A 23,792-nucleotide genomic window follows, 5' to 3' on the forward strand; every position below is an offset into this window, starting at 1 on the left:
TTTTTCTTGGGAATTAGATGGCAGAAATTATTGCTGCTCCTTAAAAAGGAGGAAAGGCTGCAAAAGTGACAAAGAGGGGCTGTCACTGAAGGCCACGTGTGATGGTGGGAGATGACAAACCATGGGACAGGACCCTGCAGAGGGAAGCTCCTTTTGGCAGAGCTTTAGAAGAGAGAGGGAAGCGGGGAGTGCTTAGATTTCCCAGGAACTTCAGGGAAAGGATCTTGGGGCAGCAGAGCTGAGGCTGAGGCAGGAAGGAACCCCTGGGAAGCGGCAGGAAGGGAAACCAAAATGTTGTGGTTTTTTCTAATGGAGCAGATTTCCTCAGGGAATGGTGGTTTGGCAAAACTGCCTGGACACTGGGAGAGGGTTCTCCCAAACCCTGCTGGAAGGGGGTGTCTCCCCACAGATCTGAGGCTCCCAAACCCTCGAGTCCCCTCGGAGACTCCTCTTTCAGGGAAGATAATAATTCCCACCAGGATCAAGGAATATCTCAACTGCAGACCTGCAGACTGCCCAAGTGGAGCTGGCAGTCCATGAACAGCATGGAGACAGAGCCAGGAACGCCCTGATGCCTCCTTGGGCTTCCCCACCACTGGAACCCTCTTTTGGGTCCCAGCATCCAGGATTCACAGTATCTGCTTCTAGTTTTGCCAAAAAATTTGGGTTTTTTTAAAATTTATTTTTCCAGAGAAAAAAGTGAGGGGGTTTGGGGCTTTTTTTTTTTTTCCTGTTTTGTTTTTTTTCCCCCCACCAAATTTAATTCCAAATACGAACCCAAATATTAAATTTAATAAACAGGGATTTTGGAGGGGTTAAGATTCCTGAGCCAAACAGAAACACCACGTTTCACAGAATCAGAGAATATCCCACAAGGATCATTGAGTCCAACCCCTGGCCCTGCACAGGACACCCCAAAATCCCACCCTGTTCCCAAGAGCGTTGTCCAAACGCTCCTGGAGCTCTGGCAGGTTTGGAAGTGCCCACTGCTCTGGGGAGCCTGTTCAGTGTCCCACCACCCTCTGGGGGAAGAACCTTTCCCTGAGATCCAGTGAGCCCACATCCCTGGCTGGGAGGAGAATAATTCCAGGCAGTAAATATTCTTGGAAAGGAAACCCTCAGCATTCCCCATTCCCAGACTGCCACAAAGTATTGTTGAGGTCAGTGCAAATTATTACCAGGGATGCTGGAGTGGGATTCCTGTGGGATAACGAGGGATCTCGTGTTAATTCAGCTGGCAGAGCTGCTCAGTGCACAGCAGGGAGCTGCTGCTGCTTTGGAAAACACCTGACTGAGCTAATCCGAGGGTGAGGAGACAATTTATTGATTTGAAGTCCTGGCCAGACGTAGATGGAGATTTTTCTGGGATGCGAGGGGTGTTATTGCCACAGAAAAAAACAAGCTTGGTAAAGACTTTTCATTTCTTCATTAGCCTCTGCAAAGCAGAAGCAGCTTGAAGGTTTCATTTGAGATGAAAAGCAGAGCTTTATGGATGGTGGCCATGGGATATTTCTGCTGAAACTGCAAACACCACTCGTGCTGCTCAGGCTGCCCCGAGCTCCCCCCCTCTCTGAAGCTATTTTTAAAAGATAAGGGACAAAAAAAAAAGGTGTTAAGTTTGCAGCTCTGCTTTTGCAGTCTGGTCAGGTGTCTTCTCGCTCTTCATGGGTCTCTTGCAAGCTGAAGACTCTGCTTAATGTGCTAGAAAATAACCTTGTGCTGGGACCAGCAGCCGGTTTATCCCTGCTGTGTTCCCGCTGTGTCTCGGGGGTGGAGAAGTGCTGGGAGCAGGGGGAAAGCAGGGAGCTGGTTATCCCAGGCTGCTCAGGGACCAACAGCAAAGTGGGTTTGCTTCCCTTTGCCCAAACAGGGAGGTGGCCCAGCTGAAATTTTGGGAGCTCAGCTCTGGGATCAAAGGTTTGGGCATTGAGAGCTGAGCCCAGCGTTGCAGCTCAGCAGATCCCTCACCAGTTCTTGCCTCCAGTGCTCTTCAGCTGTTCTGGAGGTGTCACCCACAGCTCCAGGAGAAGTGCAGCATCTCAGAAATATGGCAAGTGCTGCTGATTTTCTGTCCCTTTCCAGCCTTGTGCATTCTCCCTCCCCACCTGGAATCTTCCACCATCGGTCTTGCTTTCATCCGCCCTGTCGCAGCCAGGCTGGGATGGGCACTGCTCCTCTCTCATCCCCCTGAGGAGGGAAAATCCTCCATCCTCCAAATCCCACAGAAACCCAACAACCTCCATCACTCTGCAGCATGACAGATCTCCTATTCTCTGGCAGGTGCTGCCCCAGTGACGGGGACAGTGCTGAGCATGGGGGATCCACATTCACGGGGACCAAACTGGTGGTTAAATTGTTTGAGTGTGGCCAACTTAGTGTCACCAGCCTCAGTGCGTGGTGTTTGGTGTCACCAGCCTCAGTGTGTGGTGTTTGGTGTCACCAGCCTCAGTGTGTGGTGTTTGATGGCCTCATTACACTCCGGCTGTGGTTTTATCCAGAGCTTTGTCAGCGTGCCACGGGAGTGTGAAAATAAGGATGTTCCAGGTGTGAGAGCAACATGGTCCTGATGCACAGCCCTGCCCTGGGAGCTGCTGGAGGAGCTGCTGGCTGAGCTGGGCTCCCCATGGAGGCTGCAGCAGGTGAGGGAGGGGATGACTGGAACACCCACAGCACCAGCACAGTGTGATCCGGGGTTCCCTCACTGCCACCAAGGAGGGTGAAGGAACCTTCTGGATCCTGCACTCCTCGGAGAAGCAGCTCTGCAGAGCTGTGCCAGCTGCTCTACCCTAAAAAGAGGGAGACAAGAGGCAGGTTAAAGCACTCCAAACCTGCTGTTCGTGCTCCCAATGCCGGTGGGAGCAGTGGGATTCAGGGAACAGCGGGAGCGGTTGGCACAGACACCCCGTGCCCGCCGGTGCCACACACTGGGCCTGGCTCTGGGCAGGGCTTGTGACCATGCTCGTGACATCCCAGCCAGCGTGGGATGCCAGAGGCTGTCCTGGATTTTCCTGTCAGAGCTGGCGTTTCCCAGAAGCACGGCTGGGGGAAGGAATCTGAAAGGGGTGTTTATAACCCTGCGCTGTTTCCCTTCCTCTTCCTGATCCCTTCGCGGCTTTGGGTGGAGAACAGTAGAGACAGGGGGCTGTGTGACACCGTGTGGCTGCTGGGGGTTGGGAATAACGGGAGCATGACTCCTGTTGGGGAATAACACGGGATGAGCTGGTTGTTCCCAGGTGCATGTGGTGTGGGGAACAAGACAAGGCTCCGAAGTCCTCTCCTCCACTGAGCCACCGTAGCTCCGGCTGTGCCCTTCCCTCCCTGTCCCCTTTCCACAGGAAAACAGGTGACAGTTCCATTGTAGGGATGGCCACGTGCCCAGGGAGGTGTGGAGAACAACTCTGAGGCAGGGCAGAGCCCTGTGTGTCCACCAGAGATGTGTCCAACACCCAGAGATCCCACTGTGATGTCTGGGCCTCTGGATCCCTCGGGAACGTTTGATGGGTGGAGGAAAAGCTCTTCTGCAGGGATGGGGAAGCCACAGCTTCTCTGGGCAACATGTGCCAGGGCCTCCCCACCCTCCCAGCCAGGAATTCCTTCCTAATATCCCATTTATCTCTTCCCTCTGGCAGTAGGAAGCTATTCCCCCTTGTCCTGTCCCGTCCTCCTGTGCCATGGGAGCAGTTCCACCATGAACTGTCATTCCAGGGAGTATGTGGAAGAGCAGGGAGTGGCTTTTGCCCCCAGCCTTATCCCAGTGCACCCATAAATCATCACAAAATGTGGTGTAAGGGCCAGAGCAGCCTCCTCCTGCCCTCTGTTTTTTTTTCCTTAAAAGCTGATTAAGAATCACTTGCTTAAGATGCTGAGTTTCAGGTGACACCATCAGGGCAAAGTGCTCTCCTGGAAATGCCCATTAAGGTTTCAATTTCCATCCCTCTCCCAGAGCCACAGGGACAGGGTGTGAGCTGCTGGAACGACCTCTGTGAGCAGCCACTCGGTTCATTAAATAATAACGAGCCCGACAATTCCCAGCTAAATGGCACAGCCAGCGCCCTTATTTCATTTCCTGTTTTTAAAGGAAGTATAAATTATTTACTAATGTGCTTAAAGGCCTTTAAGTGAATCCAGGCAGCGAAGCAAAATCTTGTTTACTGGGCAGATGCCCAAAGGGAAGTGTTGGAGTGATGGACCCGTTCGTTGAGCAGCCACTGAACCGCTGCCAACAATTTATCAGATGGAATGGAGGTAACTGGGATTACAATGGAGTTTGGCTGGGGCTTCAGTGAGTGCTGCAATCCCTGGATTAAATCCAGAGAATATCCAGTGCAGAGCTTCTACTTTGCCCAGAGATGTTGATTTTCAGGCTTTAACTGTGTTCTCCCAGGGAGGAATTCTCCTCCCAGAGATTCACACACACCTTTCCCTAGCACAGAGCTGTTGCTGCCCCAGTTTCAATCCTGCTCCTGGGAAGGAGGTGGGATTGGGGCAGCTGAAAGCCATCTGTGCCTGGAAAGGCACCTTCCCCTGCTGCTGGAAGGTTTGCAGGACTCAGTCCCCCGTGTTCTTGCCAAGCCAAGAAACAGTAAATCCTCCTGAGTGTGAAATGTTTACAAAGGGCCTGTAAATGTGGCCCTGACTCCTGCTCCTCCAGGCCACGTTCCCACTCCATCTCCCACCACTTCCTCGGGCTGCTCCACGTGGGAAGGAACTCACTGGACAGGGCTTGGCCTCCATGATTTCTCAGGAAGTTTTCCAGAGCTGCCAGAGAGTGGTGAGTAACTCAGTGAGGGGGGTTTGTACAACAGCAGCTGCTCCAACTGCAGCAATAAACTGTAAATATTGGGGCTCTTGCTGTAAAAATCCTGCCTGAGTCAGACTTTACAAATGCTTTACAGCTTGCAATCCATCACTCCTCTGCTTGGACTACCTACCATTCATTTAATGCAAACCATCTCTTCTTGTCCATCTCTGCCCCGGGTTTCATTTTCCACAGCTTCTCTCTGGGAAAGCTCATTAGCTCTGCGGTGCCTCTGGTGGAATTGCTGCTTGTAGGGAAGGGGATTTGGGTGGTTTTCTTCTCTGGGCCACTGGCCCCTGCACAGAAAGGTGGTGGAACATGGACTTAACTTGGAGGATTGACCTTGGTCTTGTTTCCTGGTGTGCCAGCAGGAGCTTTGGGTGAGGGTTCAGCTCTTGGGCACGTGGGACAGGCAGCCCGTCCCTCTGAGCATGGTGGTGACCCAGTTTTGGGAGCCCTCAGAGGCCATGTGGCGACATCAGCATCCTGCAGGCACAAGGTTGGGTCTCGTGCCCTGTCCTGTCCCCCGGATCTCATCCTGGCTGAGCAGAACTGATGGAAACAAGCATTTTGGATTGTTTGTGCTCAGATTACTCTTCTTCAGGGGAATGATGCATTTTTATTCCTCCTTTATGTGGTTTGGTTATTCCTGCAGTGGTGACCACTGGATTTCTTGGTGCTGGAGGCAGTTCTCTCCTTGCAGAGACCACGTGGGTCTCCCATAGCTTCTCTTTGCCATTCCTCAGGCCTGCAGGTGACTGGGATCTGGTGAGCCCCAAACTGGTCCTCAGCCCACAGGTCCAGGAGCCTCTGCCCCAACCCTAGGGGATTGTGGGAGCCCATCCTGTGGGGATCAGCTGGTCCCAAGCCCTGTTAGAGACCATCTCTCAGCCTCAGGCCTTAGATTTATATCCAGACAGATCCTTTGGAGCAGCCAACCTCTCCTTTGGCGCCAGCTGCATCTCCTGCTCCACACAGATCCCAGGAAAAATGCTCCCCTGCTGGGCACAGTGGGAATGGGGAGACCCTGTGCTTCCCCCTGTACCCCTTTGTCCAGGGGCATTTTTGATGCCCCCAAGGCCGTTCCCTAATCCTTCCTGTGCAGATCCAGCCAGTCCTTGGTGCCTGCAGAACCTCCCTTATTTTTCCCTGTGAAAGCAGCAGCAGCAAAGGCAGCTGGAGACTTCCCCGAGCAGGACAGTTGCTCCCCATGCCCACAGAAAGCACTGGGCATCCCAAAATCCAGCTGGGAAAGCCGCTGGCTGCCCTGGCCCCATCAGTGTGAAGGGCTGCCAGCCCCTCCTGCCTGCTCTGAACAGGAGCCAGGTTCCTGGGGAGAAAACCCTGGGATTCAGGCTTAATTGAGCCTGTGCAATGGCCTTCAGGGCCATAAAGCATGTCGCTGTCTGGGCTGTGAATGGAGCTGGGGGGAGGCAGGACAGCTCCCGATTCCCAGACCTGCTCCAAGCTGGCATCCCCCACAGCGAGGAAACCTGTCACTAACCCCCTGGCACCTGCAAGGGGCCCTCCCTGGGGGCACAGGGGGTTCCCTGCTGCTGCCAAGGGCCATGCCCAGGGGAACATCCCTCCTGTGCATCCCTGCTTTTGTGCCCGGCTGTGGCTGTGAACTCCAAGGGGAGATCCGAGATGCCAGAGTGGGGGATGCAGCGGAGGTTTTAATGCCAGCTGGGGGCAGGTGGGATGTCAGGGGTGCCCATTCTGTGCCCTCCAGGCAGAGGGTCATGACTGGAGCTGGAGCTGGTGGCTGTATCCTTACGGCAGCCTATGGAGACAAATTCCAAGTCCTGGGCAGTGGAGTGAGGTTGTGCAGCAGAGCTGGGATCACTGGCACGTTCCTGACTACCCCAGTTCATCCCAGGGTTCTCCCAGAGAATGAGGGAGCCATGAGGCCCGTCAGGGGCGATGCTCTGGGGACCCCAGAGGTTTCTTCCGTCCCCCTGGGCAAAGAGACAAAGGGAGCTCCTGTCCCTGTGGCCAGGCAGCCTCTGCCCTCCCAGGCTGGCTCCACACAACCCTGGGAGATGTGGGACAGCGGGGCTGCAGTTCCTGAGGGTGGCCCAGCCCTTCCCCTGCCCTGTCCCGGACACCCGAGTGTCACTCGTGCCTGCCAGGGATGTTCCCAGGCCTGCTGCACATCCAGGCCTCGCTGGGGCTGGGAAGCCACTGGGAGCAGCTGGAGAAGATTTGAGCTCTCCAAGGAGAGGGGTGCAGGCACATCACAGCTTTTCTGGAATGTTGCCAGCCTCGATTCCAGCAGAGGTGGAGCAGGGATGAAATCACAGAGTCACGGAATGGTTTGGGTTGGAAGAGACCTTTGAGGGTCATCTAATCCACGCCCCCTGCCACGAGCAGGGACACCTCCAACCAGCCCAGAATTTATCCCCGTTTGGCTGCAAACAGCACCTGGGAGCATCCCTGCATGTCCCTGGGAGCCTCCCTGGCTGCCTGGGGCAGGGGATGGATGTAGGAGGGAGGAATCTCACCTTGCTATTTGTGGAAGGGACCGAAACGTTCCCGGCTGGGAAGGCCAGGGCTTGGATCCCTCTGGCTCGACTGGGCCTTGTCTGGGGGGAGAGGGGACATTCCCCTGGTGCTGAAGATCACCAAGGCCCTGCTTTGTCCCAGGGGCCTGAGCCTGGCCCTGCTCCTCCATGCTGGCCCTCAAATGCTGACACAACACATAGTTTGTCCTTACTAGGGCATGGACAAGGCGACACACGACAGGGCCGGGCTCGTCCCTCATGTTGTGCCTTTCCCTGTCTTCCCGTGATCCAGAAATACATTGGTTGAGCTTCTCCTGGGTAAACTCAGCCTAAAAAATAAAAGAGATGATGCTGTTTGCTCTGCAAGTGGTGTGGTCCCCACTTGGAGAGCAGCAGAGTGGGGTTTGTGCACGCTGGGAGGGTCTTTCCTTGAAAATTATTTGAGAGCCTGGTTAATAGGATCTTGGGCTCAAATCCCTGCACAGAGACATCCCCAGCTGCCGGACATTTCTCCCAAATCTGTTATTCTGGTGTTCCCCTGGGGTGAGGAGTCAGGTGTCCCCTCAACGTGGCACAGTGCTGGGACAGTGGGATCCCCAGGTGGATCACTGGACACCTTTGTGGGCTTTTGAGTGCCATATTCCTGCCTGGCCCCATCTTCTTTCCCTGCCACAATTTGCTGCCCTCTCCTTGGTGCTCACAGGCTGGAGCAGGAAAACGAGCAGGACTTTAAATAACCCCCTCCAAAATATGTCTGTGTTTGTGTTGGATCCTTTCTGGGAGCTGGTTGACAGCCGGGCTCCAGAAACAGCAGGATGGGCCAGAGAGGGGGAAGGAAGGGGCAGGGGTGAGGGTGGAGAGAGGGAAGCTCCTCTAAGCCTCTTTGCTGCCAGGGAAAATAGGATAGTGCAGCATGCTGGAAGGGGGGAAAGGAAAGCTCTCCTCAGATTTCTCCTGTTCATCTTGGGAATGTGCTGGGAGAAGGCCATATGTGCACTCACACACTGTGTCCAGTGGAGAAATGTTGTTTGTTGGTGCTCTGCTCCATCCCCAGGGATTAGGGATGGTTGAGGGACATCTCTGACCCATTGACTTTAGGATCTTCCCATAAGCCCTTTTCCTGCTGTAAATCCTGGGCATCTGCAGCTCTGCCACAGCTCCTGCAGCCCAACAGCCCTTCCAGAGGGTGAAGCTCCGTATGTCCCTCTGAGGGGTCGGATCTGGGAGCAGGGAGGGGACAGAGATCAGGGTGTCACACCCAGGCCAATCTGTGGCAGACCCAGGCCTGGATCAAGTGTTGATGGTGGTTCCCACAGCACCAGGAAGGGACCAGCTCCTCCTCTGCCACCTGGACACGAGCTGGCTTTGTGTCACTGTGTCCAGGGGTGTTGGTGGAGGACAGTGCCAGGAGCTCATGGAATGCCCAGGCTGAGTCCTGGGACATCACTGCCCCTCAAATCCACCCATGGTCCACCTGGCTTCAGCTTGGCCACAGCCTTAGTCCCTGAAGACTGGGAAGAGATGGATGGAGGTGTAGTTCCTAATTTTGGCCAAGAGGAAGTGTCTGTTGAGACATGGACTCCATAGATAATGCCTTGGGGAGCAGGGAGACAGAAGGAGTGTGTCAGTGTGTTCTGGCAGCCCAGGAGAGAGGGAAGAGAGTGGGAGCAGAGGACAGCAGGCACAGCTGGAGCAGGGACGAGGGACGGGGGTCCTGTGGTGTCCCTTCTCCCTGGAGAGGGTGGGAGAGGTTCTGTGTGGGACAGCCACGCTTGGGCAGGACAGGGAGAGCAGAGGGAGCTGGTTGAGGGACGAGCAGGATGTTTGGACGCATTGGAAGTGAGAGAAAGGTGTTTGGTGAGGGGACACAGGTCCTCCCTGTCTTTGCAAAGTGGGCCGTGGGCTGCTCTGCCATCCTTCAAATCCTGGACAAATGAATCCCTGGGGAAGAGGGAGGAGAGAGAGAGAGAGAGGAGAAACACGAAGCTTTTCCCGCCCTGGAAGCCGTCTCCACTGACATCTAGTGGCAAACCAAGCTTTTTCCTGGAAAAGAGAAGAGCGGGATCCTCTGGCTGATGCCCCCACTGCTCCCCACGGGCTGTGCTGGGGTGTGTGTGTGCGTTGTACTGGTCATACTGGTCATACTGGTATTCCCTGCATGGTCATAGCCTCCAGCTGTGCCAGGGGAGGCTCAGGTTGGACATGAGGAGGAATTTCTTCATGGAAGGTGTTGCTAAACACTGGAAGGGGCTGCCCAGGGAGGTGGTGGAGTCCCCATCCCTGGAGGTGCCCAAGGAAAGCCTGGCCGTGGCACTCAGTGCTCTGGGCTGGGGGACAAGGTGGGCATCGGGCACAGGGTGGATCCATGGGCTGGGAGGGCTTTTCCAGCCTCAGTGATTCTGGGATTCTGTTTGCCTGGGTACACATCTTTCCAAGAGGAGCCTTCCAGAAAGCCAAGCAGCTCATTTCAACATATTTTGGCCCTTATTCCCTGGCTTATCGCCTTATATTTCTGGCTCCCTCCTGGGAGCTTTGCAAGAGCAGGGCTTCCTTTGCTGCCTCTTCCCAAACGCATTTATGCCCGAAAATGTTTCGGGCATTTTCATGGAATCATTCATGTTGGAAAAGACTGTTAAGATCAAGTCCAACTGTAAACTGTAACATCCGTGATAAAATGCAGTTTAAATCCCTACTTCCTACCATGCATCAACTCCAATCATTATTATTACTTATGTAATCCCCCCAAACCCCTAAACCAATAAAAAAAATCTGTTGGGACAGGAGAAGGGGGAATGACTTTAAACTAAAAGAAGATGAGTTTAGATGGGATATTGGGTAGGAATTCTTGGCTGTAAGGGCAGGGAGGCCCTGGCACAGGTTGCCCAGAGAAGCCGTGGCTGCCCCTGGATCCCTGGAAGTGTCCAAGGTAGGTTGGAGCAACCTGGGACAGCGGGAGGTGTCCCTGCCCATGGCAGAGGTGGGACTGGATGAGCTTTAATGTCCCTCCCAACCCAAAGCATCCTGTGATTCCTGGGTAACAGCACAGCATCCTCTGACAGCAACGATCGGGGCAGAGTGGGTATAAACCCGGGTGATAATATATGATGTTATGTGATGTTATGTGATGTGTGATTATATATTATATTATATTATATTAATTATATTAATTATATTATATTATATATTATTATATAATATATTGTTATATATTATATTATATTATATTATATTATATTATATTATATTATATTATATTATATTATATTATATTATATTATATTATATTATATTATATTATATTATATTATAATGTATTCACTGCTGACTCTCGTGTCCGTTCGCACCGGGTTTAGACCCCGTTTAACCCCGGTTTAACGCGCTCAGCCGAACCTGGCAGGGCGGGCGCACCTCCCCAACATGGCGGCGCGGCAAAGACTACAATTCCCATCACCCTCCGCTCTTCCCCACGTGACCGTGGCCGACCAATGGTGTGCGGCGGAGGGCGGATATAGCCCGGGGGGCGGGAGCGGTCCCCCCTTTCGGCCGGGCCCGGCTCAAGATGGCGGTGCAGATCTCCAAGAAGCGCAAGGTGAGCGCGTCCGCCGCGCCCGCCCCGACCCTTTCAGGGCGCTGCCGCAGCGCCGGGGGAGGCTCGCGGGGCCGGCGGGGCGGGGGCACGGCGGCGGGTTCGGCAGGATGGCGGCGGATGCGCGGGGATGGCGGCGGATGCGCCGCGGCGGCCCCGGCGGGAACATGGCGGCGGGGTGTGAGGGGGCGCTTCCACACGGCCCGGGATGGGGCTGGGACACCACGGACCTGCTTGTTTTCCCCTTTTCAGTGGGGAGAGTTTGGGGTTGGTGGTTCCGTGGGTCGGGGGGGCCTGTCCTGGGGAGGGAGGGAGCGAGCTTTGGGCTGTCAGGAGGGTCCCTGTGGGGCTGGGAAAGGGATGTAGCCCCGCTAATTCCTTAATCTATGGACGAATTAAAGCACTGCCACGGGGCAGCAGCGAGCTGCGGTCCCAACGTGGAGGGTGGCTTTGGAGAGGGTTGGTGCTCCCGCCCTGCCAGGCTCCGGTGGGTACCCTAAGCCAGGGCTAAATGGGCTCTAAGCCCGATGTAAACGACCACGAGAATCAACAGCGAATGGAATATAACAGATCACTGATAGTTCACCCCGGGGTTATACCCACCCTGCCTGTCAGAGGATCCTGTGCTGTTCTCCAGGAATCCCAGGATGGTTTGGTTTGGGAGGGACCTTAAAGATCATCGCATTCCACCCCTGCCATGGGCAGGGACACCTCTGACCTATACCAGCCACCCCTTCTAGGAGTGCATTATCCCTGGGAACTTCAGGAATAAGTTCTGAAGTTCCATCCACTGCCAGGCAGCAGGATGGTCCTGGGGGTGCAGAGAGCTTGACTTTGTCCGTTTGTGTCTCAGTTTGTCGCTGACGGGATCTTCAAAGCCGAGCTCAACGAGTTCCTGACGAGGGAACTGGCTGAGGATGGATACTCTGGCGTGGAAGTCCGGGTCACTCCCACCAGGACTGAGATTATCATCCTTGCCACCAGGTAACTGAGCTGCTGCTGCTGCCTCACAGGGGCCGAAACTTGAAGTAGGAAATGTTGCTACAGGAAAAAGATCCTGAAGTGATGTTCAGTGATGCAACACTGTAGCTCGCTCACTGAACCGAGATGGTCTGGAACCCTTTGGGCTGGTTCCAGGCTCACCTGGGGACAGTTCTCTCAGTTGTGCCGTTGTTTTTTCCCAGGACTCAGAATGTCCTGGGGGAGAAGGGGCGCCGGATCCGGGAGCTGACGGCGGTGGTGCAGAAGAGGTTTGGATTCCCTGAGGGAAGCGTTGAGGTAAAACTGTCTGGGTTGGAACAGCAGGAAGGGGGTCCTGCAGTTGGATTTGTAAGGACAGGATGGTGTTTAACTCAGAAAACTTGGGGCATTTTTAATGTTGTCACTTCAGCTGCTTTTCTCTGCTTTCCCAACAAGGAGGATGCAGATAAAACTTTGTAAATGCACCTGTAAATATTTTGTAGAGAGTGTTGTCCCAATATTGAGGTGAGAAGGCTAAACCTGTAGTGTATTTCTTCATTGCTGTTACCCTTATCAAATTATAATGCTTCTGTCCTTACAAAGAAACTGTGCAGAAGGATCTTTGAAAAATAGAAAGTAATTTCTCTTAATGTTTGAGATGATTCCCTGCTTATTTTAGAGGGGTTGGACTAGTTGTCCTTTAAAGGTCCTTTGCAACCCAAACTATGCTGTGATTTCATTCCATAAATCTGCTGCTCTAAAACAAATTAGGGAGGGAGGGGAAATGTGTATTCTGGGGTGGTGCTCACATGTATTCCTGCTTGGCCAGTGTTGCTGGATCACATTATACAGGGAAGTTTGCTGATTGTCTCCAGCAAATGCTTAAACATAGAGAATTTGTTATTCCCCACACATCACGTTGGTCAGACCTTGGTCTCTTTGAGATTTTGGATTTGATACATCTCTCTCTCCCAGCTTTCCAGAATCAAAGGGCTTTGGTTTTAATCCTTAAGCAGACTTCCTTGGGTGATGTGTTAAACAAAGGAAACCCAGTGATCCCTTCTGTTTTGGGGCTGTTTGGAGCAGCAGCTCTTTAACGCTGCACCATGGATGTTGGAATAGTCTTCTGGCTTCCCATGGAGTGTCTCAGCCCTGCCAGGAGTAGGAGACAGACAGCAAGGGATTCCGGGAGTGGAGTGTCCCAGGGTGAAGCTTCTGTCTGGAAATGTGGCAGGACTGACTGCCCTGGGGTGGAGGATGGGGCAGGGAGTAGAATGAAGCTCCTGTGTTAATGTAGAAGTGTCCCAGGCCAGGTTGGACGGGGCTTGGAGCAACCTGGGCTAGTGGAAGGTGTCCCTGCCCATGGCAGGGGTTGGAGTGAAAGGGTCTTTAAGGTGCCTCCCAACTCAAGCCAAGCCATGCTGTGGTTCTGTGATGTGGTGCCTCAACCGCAGCCTGCCCTGAGCTCTCTGTCCCCGCAGCTCTATGCAGAGAAGGTGGCCACCAGAGGCCTGTGTGCCATCGCCCAGGCCGAGTCCCTGCGCTACAAGCTCCTGGGAGGTCTGGCCGTGCGACGGTGAGTGCAGCAGCTTACACGCTTACTTCTCGTAGCAATTACCTCTTTCTGGCATGAAAGTTGCAGGCTTGGAGTAGATGAGATTGCAGGTTGTCTGCCTGCCTTAAAGCTTGCATGTATCCCTTTGTGGAGGAGCGAGGCGGGGGCTCAGGTGACAGTGGCCCTGCTCTCAGCTCCCTTCGGTGATGAGCCGATGACGAGTCAGATGCGGGTGGCTCTGCCTGAGGTACCTCTGTGGGGTCACGTTCTGTGACGCTGCATGAGGGCCTTCAGCAGGAGCCTCCTGTCACCAGTGGATGATCTGGAGGCATTTGTCTGAGAAGGGACGGGGTGGATTGTCCACCCTCAGCTATGGAGCCGTTTCTGTGTCACTGTCCCCACAGTCTTACGAAGTCACAACAGTTTACTCGAGCTGGGCTTCACGGTACTAAAATGGCGTGGAGATTTTTGCTGCTTTGCCCAGCACTGACAGAGCTTTGGCTGCAGAGCTGTGCCTTCAGAAGGCTTTTTACAAGCAGAAGTTGAAGTGGGATGGGCAGTGCTTGGAATTGTGGTCCCAGATCCCTGTGGATCTGGGCAGTGGGCTCACGGCGTGGCTGTTCCCTGTCCCTGCAGAGCCTGCTACGGAGTCCTGCGCTTCATCATGGAGAGCGGGGCCAAGGGCTGTGAGGTGGTGGTGTCTGGGAAGCTCCGAGGGCAGAGGGCCAAGTCCATGAAGTTTGTGGATGGCCTGATGATCCACAGTGGAGACCCCGTGAACTACTACGTGGACACAGCCGTGCGTCACGTCCTCCTCCGGCAGGGTGAGTGCCACTGCCAGCTCCATGGGCTTCCTTCCCAAACTGCTTTTGGGAATGGGCAATGAAGGGGCCTTCAGCAGCCAGTGGAATTTCGGGTGGTCATCCCAGGGCATCCACTTCTCTGGTGGTGGGGTTTGAATGTTTCCAGCTGAGAATGTGGCCGTAGATTTTCCAGATACTCTCACTTGAGCCCTGGGGCCTCTGAGGTAGGTAAGAAATCAACTTATAAATTAAACACTTATAATACTGGGATTAAGAGCTGTTGGCAGTTTGCATCCTGGCTTTCCTGGTTCTTCGGGATGGGCAGAGAGAAAGTGGATGCTGCAAAAAGGGCGAATGCCAGCCAGTTCTCCCCCATAGCTGTGGCCTGGCAAGTCTTCCCAGCTAAACCTGCCTCCTCTTGCTCTTCCCCATGGTAAAACACAAATGGCTTGTGCATCTTAACTGGCTCTGGGGTATTTAATTGCAGAATTCCTGGGGTAGGGATGGAGCTCAGCCAGGAATGTTTCCCACCTTCCCTTCGGTGATGATACGATGACGAGTCAGAAGGGACAACCCTGTGTCACTGCAGCCCTGTCAGTGCCACGTTCTGTGGGGCTGTGCTGAGGCTGCCTTGGCCAGGGTGTCCTGCTCATTGGATGATTTAGAGGCATTTGTCTGAGAAGGGATGGAAAAAACCCGGTGGAATTGCCTGGGAAAACGAGCTGAGTTATCCCTGGAAGAGCACAGAGTTTAGAACCAGGGTGAGGCTGAGCTGGGGGTACAGCTGCAGTTCCAAGCTGAAAGGCAAGGGGTTGGATAACTTTGGATCTTGCCTGTGTTTAAATTCCTCATAGTACTGCTGATGTAAATTGCCAATAATAAGATTTTTAAGCTATAGCATGGCTGTGTTACAGTGTTGGCAGGAGATACTTTCTGACCTTGGTGCTCCTCCGTGTCAATGTCTTGTCCTGTCCCTCTCTGCAGGAGTACTGGGAATCAAAGTAAAGATTATGTTGCCTTGGGACCCAAGTGGAAAGATTGGCCCCAAAAAGCCTCTGCCAGACCACGTCAGCATCGTGGAACCCAAAGAGGAGATCCTGCCCACCACCCCCATCTCAGAGCAGAAAGGGGGCAAACCAGAGCAGCCAGCCATGCCTCAGCCTGTGCCCACTGCCTGAGGGTAAGTGCCTGCAGGCCTGGGGGAGGGAGAATCCATGTGGGAAAGGTGCCCTGCCACCAGAAACTGCTGTCAGGCAGCTGGGATTCTGGGAAGGCAGGCTGGGTTGGGTTTGAGCAGTGCCCTGGATGAAGAGGATGTGGTTTAAGGCATGTGGCAGAGCAGCTTCAGGGAGGAGGAGATGATGAACCTGAAAGGGAATATCCCTGTCCAAGTGCCCTGTTCCGTGTTCCGTGCAGCATGGATTTGGGAATCTTGGGTCTCAGTTGGAGTGACTTGGGACATACATGTTTGAGAAGGGTTTGGTGCCTTGGATGTGTTATACCCCCCAAATAGCCCCCCTTCCCTGGGATCTAGTTTGGGATAGTCTTGGGAACCATCAAGCACAATGTGTAGGCTGGTTTTGTAAGGAAATAATCCCAGTTTGAAATCCTGTTTAAGGAATCTGACTGGCAAGATCTGCCTCAGTGGGAAAAGTGGGATCACTGGCCAAAGTGCAGAAAGGGAGAAATTCCATTTAATGTGGAAACTTGGAGCCTGTTTGTTTGTTCCATGTTTGAGGTAGGACAATAGTTATGGAGAAGTTTGGCACCAGCTCACTCTGCTTTGTTCTTTGTTGTAGGGTTTGTCCCATGTGGAACCAGAAGCTTGGCTGTCCTGAAAACATCTCTTAATAAAATCACAAAAGACAGTGTTTGTGAAGGTGCTTTTTCTTTTTGTGCAAGATACGCTCCAGGAAAACTTTGCTCCCACTTCTGGTGTGGAAGGAATTGTGTTGCATTTCTTCCAGCTTGTTCCTTATGGGATGAACTTCACCAGCTCCTGATCCAAAGTGGGGATAAAATGCTGATTTCTAGGCAGAGCTGGAGCAGCAATTGGTGTTTAGAGGGTCATGAGTCACAAACATTCCATGAACTGGAGTACTGTACTGGGGGCTCTTCCCTTCCATTCCAGTGCCTTACCCAAGGTTTCCAGAAGGGGGAGCTTTTTTAGGAATATCCAAGGGAATTGCTGTAGTTTGTACCTTTCTGGCTTCAGTTGAACTATTATTATATTCTACTTAATGCTTTTATCACCTCTGTATCCATGGCCCCTGTCACTGGAAAGATGTTTGGGATGTGACTTCCCCATTATAGGATCATTTCTATTCCTTCCAGGAACAGATGCAGCTCCTTTTAGGGTCAGGTAATTTGAGATGGGAATATCTGGTAGAAGTCTGGGGCAGGAATGGGAAGGGACCCATCACAAGAGGTGATGTATGTTTAGATTTTGAGGAATTCAGAGCCTGGTTGTTGCATTAACAAAACTTGTACCACAAACTTTTGTTGCTTTCACAGCCAGATTTCCATTTTCAGGAGGTTTCTCTACAGGAACTTAGGAACTGGAATTCTGCTGGTGTCAGGAACTGGGCTGTGTGGCAGAAACAAGATGTGTCTTCTCAGGGTGTGAGTGAGTCTCATCTCAGGTTTTTTTTGCACACCTCTCAGTGGAAAGCTTGAAATATTTAGTAGTAAGTAATACCAACATTAATTATTGATTTTTTTAAAACCTGAATTTGGAAAAAAAATCTGGAAATATTAAAGGTCACAGATGAGCTTTGTCACTTTGGAGGAGCAGGAAATGTGTGAAAGCTGGGAGAGCTGAAGCAATAAAGAGTGACACAGCTTTGCATGTTGTCTCTAAATTCTTAAACACCCCAATCTGCTGGAAATTATCCCATAATGGTCAAGGTGATGTTTTCCCTAGGACAGAAATCCCTGAGGATTTAAAGTTGCTTGGAAGGTGAGCTGGGGGTCAGATGAGCTCAGGGAAACTTTTAGTTTCTTTTCAGTATTGCTATTCCAGGGTGGATGTTGGATCCAAAGATGTTGGATACTTGGGGTTTCAGAAGCAAAAAAAAATTCCCAGTGCAGTGCAAAGGTGACCTGCTAGAAGTGTTCTTTCTTCAGGATTGTCCTGTCATGGGAATTCACCTCTTGCTGTGCATTGAGGGTAATTTTTGTCCAGGTATGGCAAGGAACCTCCCCAAGTTTATTTTAAAACTGCCAGAGATTCATTGAAAAAGTTTTATTGCAAAATTACACATTTATGTCACTGTGTGGCACAAGACCAGACAATAAAAGCCTTCACACACCTGCATCCACACGATGCAAATAATTCCCAACATCCCACGGTGTGTTCCTGCCTTGCCCACCCCTCTTACCCCCCCTCCCCATCCTCCAGAACCTTCTGCAGCGTGTGGGGTCAGTGCTGACTCACCGGGAAGTGTCCAGGCTTCCTGGGCATTGGATGCATCCCTGGGATTGCCTCCTGCCTCCCACCACAGTGGGGAAAGCTGGGAATATGCAGTACTGGGCTTCTAAGACAGCAAGGAAATTAGCAGGGAAATAAAAATCAAGCAAAGCCATGTGGTCGGTCCGTGGTGCTTCCAAAGAACTGGCACTGCCCTTGGGATGCACTGAGTTCCCTCCTTCCAATAATCTTATTTGCCACGTGAGGTGTGTGAGGTCATGGCCAGGCTTACCTGGAATGCCGGTGGGATATTACAATATCCCTTAAAAAGAAGTCAGGAATAGCCTCCAAGTCTAGGCTGGCTCAGGCTGTGACACTTTAGGCTAATTATCAGCCATAAATATAATATAAATACGTTTGGGGTTGAGCCTGCCCTCACCCAGGCCAGCAAACAGGGAGCTAAAACACCACGGAGCTGCAGCAGAGGAGCCTTGGGAAGTCAGGCAAGAGCAGCTCTCAAGCTTTGTGTTTAAACAAGGAAAAGCCAGCCCGGAGGGCTTTGGCTCAACCCTGCTCCGAACTGGGATCGCCCTCACCGTGGGAACTCTCCCAGCCCTACCTGCTGATGCAGGAGCACCAACAGATGTGGAGTTCTGGGCCTGTACAGGGTGTTCAATGCCAGGGGTGATCCCCAGAGAGGTGGAGTATTGAAGGGACCTCAGGTTTATTTTCTAGGAGTCCAACCTGCCCTTGGGCCTCTCCAGGAAGTGTTGATCCAAACTGGCTTTGGTGTCCTACCCAAGGATGACCCGCTGTGGGTGCAGCATCCAGCACTCCCCCAGCCTGGGTTAGGCAGGACAGAAGGGCACAACTCCATGAAACCTCCCTTCTCCAGCTGTCCCAGCCCTGCTCTGCTCCCAGGGCCCTGGAGGGGCTGGACTGCACAACTGGCCCTCGGTGCTCTGCTGCAAACCACTGAGGAGAGAGGAGAGAAGCAAGAAACAACAGCAAAGCGACCAGAGCAGCTCTGGAGCGGTGCCACGGGGCATCCAAGCAGGAGAAAAGCGAGTGGCGGGGACACGGAAGTGTTTGGGAGGGAAGGTGGTCGCAGCAGGAGGCTTAACTAGTGCAGGGAGGAGCTGGGCTTCAACCTGGACATCTCCCTGAGGATGCCAGTTCCCTTCCACTGCCGGTGACCCTCTTGTGCCAGGCTCCCCTGATCCTCTCCGGAGGTGGGTTTGTGCAGCAAGGATTTGGGGGGGTGAGGTAAAGTGTCTGCTGGTTCCTCATCACAATGCACCCTGGTCTGAATAGCACCCATGGTTCGAGAAGGATACAAAAGAGTGTTGCCCCTTGTTCGAAATCGCCCACTAAAAACACACAAACCAAAGCTCTGGGAGAAAACAAAAAACCCACCAAACCCACCAACCAGCTACAACTCATCGCGCATCTTGTCACCCTTGGGCCTCACGAGCCGGCCGATGAAGAGGATGGAGTTGGTTTTAGTGTCCTTGATCATGAAGATGAAGGGGTGGTCGGCGTAGAACAGCTTGGGGTTCCTCATCTCCTCACGCCCGTAGATGTCGGCGTCATAGGGGTTCCCGTCCGTGTCCCACTCTAGGGCGGCCGCGTGGAACACGTTGGACAGGTAAAGGTCCTTCTTGCCAGAGATCTTGGACAGGTCAGCCTTGGTCTTGTCAATGGCTTCTGTCAGGCCCAGGCCACCCAAGTGTTTCTAGGAAGAGAAGAGGGCTGAGCGACCCTCCTGGAGGTGACGCGGCACAACCCTTCCCAGCCACGGCTGCTGGGAGGAGGATCAGGCACAGACAACCCGTCCCGCTGTCTTCCCCACTATCCCAAAGAACTGCTCTCCTTAAGGACCCCCCTTACCTGAAGGTCATGGCTGACTTCCAGGACAACTTTTGGCAGCGAGATGGCCACTGATCTCTTCTTCATCTTGCCAGCCCAAGTCTTCAGCTGCTCCTTGTTCAGCAGTTTCTCGACCCTCTCCAGAGGCTCCACGTGGTTTGGCATGATGAAGATCATGCTGGAGAGCTTGTGAGCAAGGGGCATCTCCACCACCTGGAGCTTCTCTGTCTCATCATCATAGTAATTGTAGAGACCTGGAAACCAGGAGGAGGAAATGGTGAGATGTGGAGCAGAGGCGAAGCTACATAAACCTTGTGAGTTCACCCTGGACTTTCCCTGACCAGCAAGGGAAGTGAGTCTGGACCATTTTGGGAACTGGCCCAGCATTATTAGAGTTGGCTGTGACTCTCACTGGCGCGATGAGCCAGGATTTGTTCCCCACAGCCAATAGTAAACATGGATTCTCTGCTCACAGGGAGATGGAATCTGCAGAACAAACACATCCTGCTTTGTTCTGACTTATTCCCATGGGGCCAGAAAATCTTGGAAGCAGTTGGAGAACTGGGCAACGGAGCAGCAACGAGTGTAACTCTGGTGGGTTTTGGTGTGGGGCAGGTTTGCACTCACCTGTGCGGTGCATCATGGGCACTCCCACGGTGTAGGAACGGGTCACCATGAACCCACGGTTGTCCACCATCTTATGATGGAACTTCTCATCCCAGTGAGCTGCAGGAGAGAGAGAAATCCAGTAAGAAAAGGGAATGGGGGGTAATTTCATGCTCTGACAAAGAGCCTCCAGTGCACCCAGGATTTGCCCACCTTCCCTTTGGGCTGCTGGATGATCTTTAAGGCCCCTTCCAACCCAAACCCTTCTTCTAAGGCTCTTTGTTGGCTCAGGGTGGGTTTTGGGCCTCTCGTACCAAGACCCAAAGGCAGAACTTACGCTTGAAGAACATGGCGTTGACAATGAGGGCCCCGTCCGTCTTCTCCACGTCCTTGGTGACCTCGGGCAGTTTCCCATCCGTGGTCTGCGCCGCCCACTCGTTGATGGACTTCAGGGCGCTCCTCTTGTCGCGGAAGTTGATCTTGGAGTGCTCGTAGTTGTAGTGCTTCTTGCTGTTCTTCACAAAGTCGTCAGCGAAGTTGATGGAGGCGGGGCCGTAGAGGCGGCTCCCGATCTTCCAGGTGACGTTGCGGGCGGTGCTGTTGCTGACGTCGTTGAGGAGCTCGGACAGCCCGCTGTGCACGTACTCGTCGTTCAGCTTGTCCGCGCTCAGCACCGCCTTGGCCTGCGACGCCGTGCCCGCCTTGCCCCCGAGGGACACGAGGCCCAGGGAGGAGGCCACGACCACGGGGGACAGCAGGATGTTCTCCATGTCCTTGTCCTTGGCCATGGCGTGGTAGAGGTTGAAGGCCAGCGTGGTGCTGCGCTCGGCCAGCGTGGTGGCCTTGTCGCTCAGCTTCCTGTCCTCCGAGGGCACGGCCGCGGCCAGGCCGCACAGGGCCAGCCCCAGCACCATCCACATGGCTCCAGCCGCTCCCAGCGCCTGCCTGGCAAGAACAACTCACCGTCAGCACCGTCCCAACCCTGCCTGGAGCACTCAGAGATCCCAGAGAAACCCACTCCCTGGGTCCAGCGACGGGCACAGCACCAAGGCTCCCCTTGGGCTGCAGCAATCCCAAGTCCACAGTGGGATTTCCTCTGTGCAACGATGAATCCTCGGGAGACCAGCTATTCCGAGCCTGTGCATTTGGAATGGGAGCTTCCTTACCAAGGAATTTGACTGTATTACTATTCATGCACCTTAAAGGACTGAAAGAGGGGCCAGAGAATGGGAACAACAGGTATTTCTGAGGTGATTCCAATAGGACAAGGGGGAATGGCTTTAAACTGGAAGAAGGCAGGTTTAGATGGGATGTTGGGAAGGAATTCCTGGCTGGGAGGGTGGGGAGGCCCTGGCACTGGTTGCCCAGAGAAGCTGTGGCTGCGCCATCCTTGGAAGTGTCCAAGGCCAAGCTGGAGCAACCTGGGACAGTGGGAGGTGTCCCTGCCCATGGAAATCTCTGCCCTGGTCAGGGAAAGCTGGAAGCAGGATGTTTCTGCCGCTCAGGGGTCACACAGCAGAGTTGCCCCTTGATCCAGGGGTATTGCAACCAGCGACAGGGACTGTCCTCTCTTGGACCAGCTGGTCCCCAAGTCCTCAGCTTCCTTGGCACTAGATGGAGCACATGAGCTTCCACCAGGCCAAGTCAGAGGAGTTCCTTAGAGAAGATCCAACATTGCCTGCTCAGCTCTGGTGGTTTTAGTTTTGCCTGTACAGCCCTGCCAGGGAGGTCCCAGGGCAGAGGGAGGTGGTGGACCCTCATTTTCCACACCAGAGTTCATGCCTCAAGTAGAGGCATCTCATCCCAATGTAGGGGATGAGCAAGGGCTCCGAGCCACCAGCTTTGCTAAATCTGTAGCCTGCCCAGCCCTAAATGTCTGAAAGCTCTTTGGAGCTCATCCCACCTGCCTGCAGGGCTATAACGTGTCCCCATACCTTCCCTCCCTCCTGCTGCTTCAGCAAACCTTCCTGATGGCAGCTCCTCGGGGCTTAAATTCCACCACCTTCAGCTTTTGGGCGAGGACAGGCTGTGCCGTGCCCAAGGTTACGGTGAAGTTTCTTTTCTTGGTGTTCCTCTCCTCCCACCCTGCTCCCGGCCAGCTCCTGGTGTGGGGACACAGGGAAGGGCTGCAGAGGAGCAGCTCCAGGGTTAAAGGCTCCAGAGCAGGAAGCGAAGGGCCCGCTGGGATTCCACATGGAAGGAAACACGCAGCACAGCCCCGGGCACAGAGTGCGCAGCTGCACCGGGGACCCTCTGCCAGAGTGGGAATTACTTGGCCTCGGAGAGGGAGGCGGTTCCTAGCCTAAAATCCCCTTGGGAGCAAGCCCTCTCTTACAGGGAACAGCCATCCCGGCAAAGAGTCGTGCAACAGGCTCCAAACTGCCCCTGACACGCTTTGAAAGTGCAAACACATCTAAAACCTTCGGCTTTTTATTTCCCTTTGATTTCTAAAGATACCTTGAAACTCTTTCATAGTGAGGTCAACGTTTGCCTTTTTCATTCTGAAAGAAAACAGATACACGGAGTAGTTCTCTTGTGAGCAAAGGGCGGCCCATCCTCAGCTTAAAAAAAAGCTTCGTTACTTCAGAGACGGGCGACAAATTTGGCTCCGAGCTCTGGGCTGTGCCCAGTGACGCGGCCCCGCGGTGCCAAGACAAGAGAGATTTTGCCCATTCTTGGAGATTATTGGGGAATTCACAACCCAGGGTGAAAACCGAGGGAATCTGGGGAATGCACAGCCAGCGACATCCTCTCTCCTGCTCGCACAGCCCAGCCCCGGGGGGACGCCCAGTGCCAGCGTGGCATCGCAGAGACCTCCCGTGGCATTCCAGGGACCGCCGTGGGCACCCCCCGTCCCGCAGGACTGGGAGGTGCCATCGCCCGGGATGAACGGCCAGAGGCACCCGCCCCGTTTGCCCCGCGAGCAGGACAAAGGCACACAAAGAAAGGCCGTTCCCGTGTCACCGCAGGGATGTGACACTTGGCCAAGGCCAGGCTTAGTCCGTCCCGCGGAGAGGCTGCAGGCAGAGCGCTCCTTCCCAGGCTGGGCCGGTGCCCAGGGTCCCGCAGGCTCCCAGGCTGAGCAGGAGCAGGGGCTGGACGCTCCTCCAGCACCATCCCACCGAACTAAAGCTTCCCTTTATCCCCCTCTTCCCTTTTGCCACGCCCTGAAAGTTTCTCCCGGCTGCACAAACCAGGGGTGCAGCTCCGCTGGAAGCACCTCTGGCAAACTGGAGGTGACGGGAGGGGGGGGGGGGAATTTATAACATATTTTATATCTCTCAAAAAGCCCGAGCCAGCTCACGGGAGAGTCTGTACCCTCCACTATCCCCCCTTCATCCCAGTGCAACCTCTACCCCCCATGCACCCCGTTCTCCCATGCACCCCCTTTTCCCATGCAATACCCCCCCCCTCCTCCCGATTTTTTTCCCCGATGGGGCCAACCAGGAGGATGCAGGACCCCAAAAATCCCCCCCCATCCTGCTGCAATCCCCGCCTGCCAGCCCGGGGTCCCCCGGTCCCCCCCGCTTACCTTTGGGGTCGGGACGCGGTTTCTCTCGGCTCCCCTGTGCACCTCCCGGGCCGGCGGAGGGGGTATATAAGGGGCCGGGAGGAAACTTCTGGAAAGTTGGTTAAACCCTCTCAAAAAAAGCTCGGGAGGGAGAGGAAGGGGAGGATCCGTCCCGGCTCTCCCGACCCGCC

General features: G+C 53.9%; 2 protein-coding genes and 2 non-coding genes across 4 annotated transcripts; 3 read left to right on the top strand and 1 right to left on the bottom strand.

Moving 5' to 3' along the window:
• Nucleotides 1-10,801: 10,801 nt before the first annotated feature.
• On the top strand, nt 10,802-16,077 carry RPS3 (ribosomal protein S3). Its single transcript, XM_027744665.2, has 7 exons — nt 10,802-10,891; nt 11,742-11,872; nt 12,073-12,166; nt 13,330-13,424; nt 14,040-14,227; nt 15,191-15,386; nt 16,006-16,077. Exons 1-6 carry the CDS (start codon nt 10,862-10,864, stop codon nt 15,382-15,384), a joined length of 732 nt encoding a protein of 243 aa, XP_027600466.1. The 5' UTR covers nt 10,802-10,861; the 3' UTR covers nt 15,385-15,386; nt 16,006-16,077.
• On the top strand, nt 13,602-13,748 carry LOC114000384. Its single transcript, XR_003545198.1, has one exon. It is a non-coding gene; the product is annotated as a small nucleolar RNA SNORD15 (small nucleolar RNA).
• LOC114000383 lies at nt 14,743-14,890 on the top strand. Its single transcript, XR_003545197.1, has one exon. It is a non-coding gene; the product is annotated as a small nucleolar RNA SNORD15 (small nucleolar RNA).
• A 1,358-nt stretch (nt 16,078-17,435) lies between the features above and the next one.
• Nucleotides 17,436-23,718, bottom strand: SERPINH1 (serpin family H member 1). The gene is made up of 5 exons (XM_027744664.2): nt 23,623-23,718; nt 20,428-21,035; nt 20,112-20,210; nt 19,506-19,738; nt 17,436-19,350 (listed from the first exon to the last, which is right to left on the bottom strand). The coding sequence occupies exons 2-5, from the start codon at nt 21,008-21,010 to the stop codon at nt 19,048-19,050; spliced, it is 1,218 nt and encodes a 405-aa protein (XP_027600465.1). The 5' UTR covers nt 21,011-21,035; nt 23,623-23,718; the 3' UTR covers nt 17,436-19,047.
• Between the last annotated feature and the right edge of the window lie 74 nt (nt 23,719-23,792).

This window comes from Pipra filicauda, unplaced genomic scaffold (assembly GCF_003945595.2).
Source record: "Pipra filicauda isolate LSUMZ 115617 unplaced genomic scaffold, ASM394559v2 scaffold131_size2509542_pilon, whole genome shotgun sequence".
Classification (NCBI taxonomy): domain Eukaryota; kingdom Metazoa; phylum Chordata; class Aves; order Passeriformes; family Pipridae; genus Pipra; species Pipra filicauda.